General features: G+C 64.5%; 1 protein-coding gene across 1 annotated transcript; it reads left to right on the top strand.

Moving 5' to 3' along the window:
* Positions 1–2,913: 2,913 nt before the first annotated feature.
* On the top strand, positions 2,914–4,991 carry FAM43A (family with sequence similarity 43 member A). Its single transcript, XM_032193152.1, has one exon. The coding sequence runs from the start codon at positions 3,031–3,033 to the stop codon at positions 4,120–4,122; it is 1,092 nt and encodes a 363-aa protein (XP_032049043.1). The 5' UTR covers positions 2,914–3,030; the 3' UTR covers positions 4,123–4,991.
* Positions 4,992–7,323: the final 2,332 nt, after the last annotated feature.

Here is a 7,323-nt window from a genome sequence, read left to right as displayed (position 1 = left end):
GAGCACCTCCCGGGGGCTCTGCCCCCCGCTGCCCTTCTAATTATAGCAGTGGGCGCAGGAAGCACGGGGCTGCCTGTTCAGGAAGCGGGGTGTGCCCGCCCTCGGTGTCTGAAAAACAACTGCGGTGGCAGAGGTGTGCCGCGACCGCCGCGGCCTCAGCTGCCCTGCCCAGAGGCACATCCCCGGCCCCGGGGCTGCGGCACCCCGAGCTGTGCCAGCAGCAGCCCTCGGTGCGCCAAGGGACCCGGGGCTGTCACTGCGTGGGCACCCTGCGCTCCTCACGCCCTCCTGGCATCGCTCCTTCCAAGCCCTGGCCCATCAGGATGGGGTGCTGATGCCCTTTGGCACCCACGCAGGGTGGCAGGAGGTGTTAATTAAAGGCCATTAATGACCCTTTTCCTTGAGAGCTGGGGTGTGCCTCACACCACCCCCTGCCCAGCCCATCTCGGGCTGCCCCAGCTCCATGCAGCAGGTGAGAGCTGGAGGAGCAGCACTGCGGCAGGGCACACGGCACTTGTCCTGCCCTGCGGGGGCCTGGGCTCTGCTCAGGCTTTCGTTTTCATGGGAAATCCTGACATTTCAACGCTTCCTTTGTCCCACTTGGGAACAAAGGGTTGAAGCTCTGCCACTTATCACAGTTACAGAGCCTCGAAAACGCTTTGTTTTGGAAAATACCGAAATGCCGGTTTGAAGCGTTTCGCTTTGACTGTGTCACTTCGTCTGCTGCAGCAAGATGAGATCTGCTGCTATCTAGGGTGTGTTCACATGCTGACAGAATCGATACAACCCCATGAATTATTTCGGCCTCATCACATCCACTTTCCCCCATTGCCAGGCTGCTCGGGCACAAGCAGCACCCACTGCCCTCCCCGGCCACGCAGACCTCCGCCAGCTCCAGCTGCAGGGCACAGAAACAACCCTGGTGCTGGGGCTGCTCCCCGCAGGGTGTCACCCATCCGGGAAGCACCAGCGGGGCAGGCAGCACACATCCCGGCAGGGGCGATGAGCAGCACACCCCGAGCCCGCAGCCGGCAGTGGGGTGCAGCTCTGGGCCTCATCCTGCAGAGCGAGGAGGAGGAGGGTGGAGCAGGGCAGGAAGGGGCAGTGCTGCCAAGGGCCAGGCACAGCGCTGCAGCTCAGGCTGTGAGCAGGGAAGGCTGGGCTGCTGGGGAGAGATTGTATCTGCCAGACTTTCCCACGCCATGGAAAAGCTCTCCAGGAGGGCGGGCGCACAGAGGCAGGTGATGCTCGGTAGCTGCTGGTGTGTAACGTAAATGGAGAGCAGGCTGCTTGGCTCCCCCCGGGCTACGGGGCTGTGTAGATAAGCCCCTGGAGTGAATGCCCTGCAGAGCTCGGGTCCTGCTGTCCTCGCAGGGAGCCTTGTGCTTGTCCCGGCCCTGCAGGGCTGGCCGCTGTCGTGCTGTACCTCAGGTTCCCCTCCTGGCAATGAAACACAGACATCCTCGGGAGCATCCACACGCTTAGGGCTGGTGTCTCAGACATAACTGAGCCTCTCCGTGCTGCCAGACTTCGTGCAGACACCCAGCAGCAGCACCACCCAGCCTTGGGCTAGAAACACCGCAGCACAGCCCCCAGCTCAGGCCTACAAGGGGTCGGCCCTGACCCGAAGCAGACAGAGACGGTCCTGATGCTAATCAGGCCCACTAACGAAGCATGGAAGGCTGCAGTGGTCTGGCACTCCAAACGGTGAGAAAGTACAGTTAGGAGCCGAGCTGAGACAATTTCCATCCTGAGGCAGGGTTTAAACCACAAGGCGCCTTCCCTGCAGCTGCACTTTCGGCTGGCCCACAGGCAGCTGCACTGGGCGCTGCTCCCCGGCTGCGGCACCCGTCGGGCTCCGTGATGGGCGACGCTGAAACCTGCACCCCGTGTACGTGTGCTGAGCCCAGAGCAGCATTTCAGAGGGTGCAGGGCTTTACACTCAGGACAGAAAACGAAGCCTGCCCTTCCCAGAGCCAGCGACAGACTTTCTAAACCTGCAAAAGTGCTGCGCTAGACCCGCCAGAGACAGGAAACGCCGTGTTGCAGACACACACCCAGCAGCGCCTCTGGAAACAGATGCGGTCATGGGTCCCTGCCGCCGGCCCGGGCTGGGCCCCTGGGGACCGCGTCTGCAGCGCTGCCCGCGGTGCGGGGCCGGTTTGGAGGGGAAGCAGGCGGGCAGCTGGGCTCCGAGCAATGGGCCCCGGCCGCCGCGGTTGCCTGCAGTTCCCGGGCGGGCTGCTAGGTGGCACGATGCAATAATAATAACGCCAATTAGCTCTAATTGATCCAAACTCTGTAAACGATTTGTCAAGACGATTTAAGCGCACTTTTGCCTGTTTTACCGCATTAATAAGTATTCGCTCCCGTTCTGCCGGGCGCTTCTGGACACCCCGACAAAGCAGCTCGGGACTCGCTCCGCAGAGGGCAGGACACCGCCGCGGGAAGCTGCGGCGAGCAGCCGGGGGCCGCCTTTTCTGAAGCTCTGCTTTAGGGGACCGTGCCCCAGCATCCCCACCAGAGAGCTGCAGGAAGCTTCTGCTCTCCCTGCTGCACCGGGGGGGGCCGCACAGCACCTGCCGGCCTCCCCCCACCGCAACCCCCCCGGTGCCCGGTGCGCGGTGCCCGGTGCGCGGCGCCCGGCGGGGGCGCCCGGCGGCGGGGCCGGGGCGCTGCGGGGCGGCGCGGCGGGGCTGACACCGCCCCCTGCCCGCCCCTCGGTGGCGGTGGCGGTGCCGGGGCCGGGGCCGGGGCCGCAGAGCAGCGGCGGCGGCGCAGAGCAGAGCGGAGCGGAGCGGCGGCGGCGGCGGCGGCGGCTCCGCGGGCCGCGGGCAGCGGGCGCTCCGCCCTCGGTGCGCGGGGCCTCCCCTCTCCGCGCCCGCGGAGCGCCGGCAGCCGCCCTATATCTCCGGTCCGCGGCCCCGCGAGGATGTGAGGCGGGCGGGCAGCCCGGCCGCCCCCGCCGTGGCATGAGCCCCCTCGGCCCGAGCCGTCGGCGCGGCGTGTAGCCGAGGCTGGGCTGGGGCGATGCTGCCCTGGAAGCGGAGCAAGGTGGAGCTGGGCGCCGGCGAGGCGAGGCGGCAGGGCAAGGCCAAGGGCTACGCGGTGAGCGTGCACTACTCGGCGCTCACCTCGCTGGCTCGAGCGTGCCCCGAGAGCGCCCTGCACCGCGTGGGCAGCATGTTCCGCTCCAAGCGGCGGAAATTCCGCGTGACCAGCGAGGATCCCACGTACACCGTGCTCTACCTGGGCAACGCCACCACCATCCAGTCCAAGGGCGAGGGCTGCACCGACCTGGCCGTCTGCAAGATCTGGAGCAAGAGCGAGGCCGGCCGGCAGGGCACCAAGATGAAGCTGACCATCAGCGCGCAGGGCATCCGCATGGCCCACGCCGAGGACAAGGGGCTGCGGCGGCCCGGCCACCTCTACCTGCTGCACCGCGTCACCTACTGCGTGGCCGACCCGCGCCTGCCCCGCGTCTTCGCCTGGATCTACCGCCACGAGCTGAAGCACAAGGCGGTGATGCTGCGCTGCCACGCCGTGCTGGTCTCCAAGCCCGAGAAGGCGAAGGCCATGGCCCTGCTGCTCTACCAGACCTCGGCCACGGCGCTGGCCGAGTTCCGGCGCCTGAAGAAGCGGGACGACGCGCGGCACCAGCAGCAGCAGCTGGTGGGCGAGCAGAGCATCCCGCTGGTGCCGCTGCGCAAGCTGCTCAACGGGCAGTGCTGCTACAAGCCGCCGGTGGAGCGGAGCCGCAGCGCGCCCAAGCTGGGCTCCATCACCGAGGACCTGCTGGGCGAGGAGCAGGAGGAGCGGGCCATGCACTGCGAGGACTGCGAGGACATCCTGGAGGCGCTGGGCGAGCCCGAGGGCGAGCTGCTGCGCTCCGGCGCCGGCCGCGGCGAGGCTCCGGAGCTGGGCCAGCTCCTGCGCGACCTGGGCGAGCTCAGCCTGGGCAACGACCTGCGCTCGCTGCGCGCCGACCTCCGCGTCCGGCGGCTGCTCTCCGGGGAGAGCACGGGCAGCGAGTCCTCCCTGGAGAGCAACGGCCCCGACGGCGCCACCCCGGCCTGCAACGGCGCCGAGCAGCCGCCCCCCGGCGACCCGGAGACCGGCTGAGCGCACGGCGGCGCCGGGGGCGCACGGCTCGTCCCGGGACACCGGCGGCCCCCCCGGCAGCGAACGGCCCCTGCCGGGAGTGCGAGGCTCCGCCGGGCCGCCCTCGGAACACCGGGGTGCCCCCGAGCCCCCCCGGGAGCACCGGGTCCCCTCCGCAGTCAGCGCACGGTGTCCCCTCCCGGAGCCCGTGGTTTCACTGGGGAGCACCGGGACCCCCCTGGCGGCACCGCGCGGCCCACACTCGGTTGTACATGGCCCCTCCGGGTCCCCTCCGGGTCCCCCCGGCCCCTCCGGGAGCGCACCGGGTCCCTCCGAGCTCCCCCGGCCCCTCCGGGAGCGCACCGGGTCCCCGCGGCGCCGCCGCGTCCCGAGACCGGGGGCCGGGGGCTGCCGCGGCCCGAGGACGGGAGGTGGCTGCGGGCTGTTTACCTCCGGCTCAGCCCTTGAAGATCTGCCAAATTCCTGGAATAGCTTTCCCCGGGGAGGGAGGGAGGGAGGAGGGAGGTGTTGCGCCTTGTTTACAGTCAGAAATCTCACATCCGAGGGGAGGGGGGTGCGGGGGGGCGCCGTTTTCTACATTAAAGTCACTCCATCGTGCTGTCGTGTCCGAGAGGTTTGCACTGTTGTGAATTTTTTTTATTATTATTATTTTTAATTTAGACCCTCTTTTTTTTTGGGCCCTGGTCCTGTCCCCGGTCTTAACGCTCTAGATCTTTTGCTGTGCAAAAGAAAACTCTACTTGTGGCTGTTCACCTGTACATAGGGAAATGTATGCAAATACATTGGGTTATTTTTAAGAACACCACCATCGCGATCTCCTCTGTTTGCACATACGTGAAGAAAATAAAGATGACGATAATTTAAAAGAACCGGGGTCGCTGTGGTGATTTGTCCTCGTTTGTGTGCGTTCCTGGAAGGAGTGGGGGGGGTTAGCTCCCTCGAGACACGTTGTACGGGGTGCTTAAGGTCTTTTCTGAGACACGGGGATGGGATTGCCTGTACCAACAGGGACAGGAACGTGCACGAGGCCTCGTGTCTGCTGTTGGATCGTAGCTCTTCTATCACTGCTAATTATTATAATCACTGAGGCTGCCTTCAGCCGCAGCACCTGGGCTGTGCCCCGCTGGGCTCACCACTGCAGCAGGGCCGGGATGATGCTGGGTGCTCTGGTAGGTGGGAGTGGGACGGGACTGGTGCATGGGATGATGGTGCTTGGGTAAGCTGCTTCTTGCCTCGCCATGCACTCTGGGGCTGCTGTGAGGCTTGCAGCTGGGTGCTGCAGCACGCAGCCACCGCTGGATCCTCGCTGCTCGCGCTGCCAGCCCGAGCCAATTTCATAACCTCAGCTGGGTAAGCAGTGAAGTTGATTAGCCACAGGACTGCCGTGGTATTTTTAGCTCTAAATCTGTTTGCAAGTGGCAGGCTCCTGGGGTAGTAGGGATGTTCCGGTTTCATTTGTCCCCAGGTGGAGGTATCAATTAAGAGATAATTAATCTGGCACTTCTGATGTCTCCGTGTTTTCCCCCGTGCTGCAATCAGGCAAGGTGCAGGAATGTCACCCCATGGCCCAGCCACTCCTGAGACCATCAGCTGCCGGGGCCAGCCCGGACTCCTTGTGCAAGGAGCCAGCCGCCGAAGCTGTAAATACCTCATTAAAACATTGCAAAATCTGCCGCCGCACCAGTGAGGAGCTTGTACAATCGCCTCGCTGTGAGTCAGCGTAAGGAGGGAGGCACGGCGGGGCTGCCCGCACATGAAGGGGATCCCGGGGAGAGAGCCAAGCACCTTTTGGAGGTGGTGAGGGTGAAACACAGCAGGGAAAGTCCTGCAGCCTTTTCCCCTGCCCCGAGCTGCTCGCCCTTTGGGGGGGACCGTCAGGGTGCTGGAAGCAGTGCGTGACCACAGCCCGTGTGTCGTGGGGTGCAGGGAGCAGCTTGCTCAAGTGTGGCGGTGTGAGCAGAGCCGGGCAAGCCCGGAGTGTCACGGGCTGTTCCGAGCTCACGCCAGCCGCTGAGTGACCCGGCGGTGTTTGCTTTTACATCCTCCGTGTGTGCTTAGAGGTGGTTAATGGCATTAGCTCAGTCAATGCCTTTCCCTTCTCCAGGAGAGCCATCATGTCTGCAGAAGTAAGGAAGCGATTTTATCGCATGCCATCGCCGCAAGCAGAATTCCCCGAGCAGCGAGAGCCGCGAGCAGGGCCTGGAGCATTTCCCCTCAGAGCCATTAGCCGGGCTGCTGTGCAGTTTCCTTGGGAGGAAGAGGCCAGCACAGCTCATTAGCTGCAAATGCAGAGTTCAAATCCCTTTGTGATATTTTCGCACTGGAACCATTGAAAAAGCTCACACAGAGCTAGCGTGCGAGGCTATCTGCGTGTGCTCAGCTGCCCTGCCCTCCCCTAGCAGCAAGCACGGGCCTGCAAATCCCAACAAGTGCATGTGAGAAGAAGAAAAAGGTCATTAGATTTTCTGCACAGCAAGCCTGAAGGAGCATCTCCCTCGGGTGAGGAGAGAGACCCTCTCTGTACTAGGTCCAGGAGAAGCCCTGAGCTGCCGATGGTTTCCCTTTGAGACAAGCAGCGTCTTGCCGGGCTGCAGAGCCTGCTGGCAGGAGGCAGCCCTGGGAGAACGCCCGCGCTCCCGGCACAGGCTCTGGGAAGGGCTCCACGGGACACGCAGCCCCTGCTGCCTGCCGAGGCCACTCCCTGCTCACGGCGGAGCCTCACGTTCCCCCACGGATCTGTCTCCCTCCGTCAGCGCTAGCTCGGCTCCGCAGCTGGCAAGGGTGAATCAGCCCCTGACGCAGCTGCAGCGTGTGGGCTGCGAGAAAGCACGGCAGCCTTGGCGGCTCTGCTCCCCAGGAGCCAGCCACCCCGTCCCAGCACCCATTTCCCAAGGACAGCCCCGCAAAGGAGAGAAAAAGCAGCCTAAATGCTCTGCCGGTATGTTTGGGCCATGCGGGGAGAAGTCCAGTGTTGGAATTGAGGTTTGCCAAACTACCTGTCCAGCCTTGCTGGCACAAATCACCCCCTTGCCCAAATGCACAGCAGCCAAGGGATGGCGAGCCGTGCCCTGCCTGTTGGGCAGCCCAAGGGGGGTTAGCACCAAGCTCCACACAGCCCTGGCTTCACAGACAGCGTGATGAGCTGGCCAGCCAGCACCCACACAGGTACAACAGCAGGAAAGGCCAGGGTCCCGATAGACG

The sequence above is a fragment of the Aythya fuligula genome, chromosome 9 (genome assembly GCF_009819795.1).
Source record: "Aythya fuligula isolate bAytFul2 chromosome 9, bAytFul2.pri, whole genome shotgun sequence".
Taxonomy (NCBI): domain Eukaryota; kingdom Metazoa; phylum Chordata; class Aves; order Anseriformes; family Anatidae; genus Aythya; species Aythya fuligula.
The sequence above is the reverse complement of the archived record's forward strand: the minus strand, read 5'-3'. Positions and strand labels throughout refer to the sequence as shown.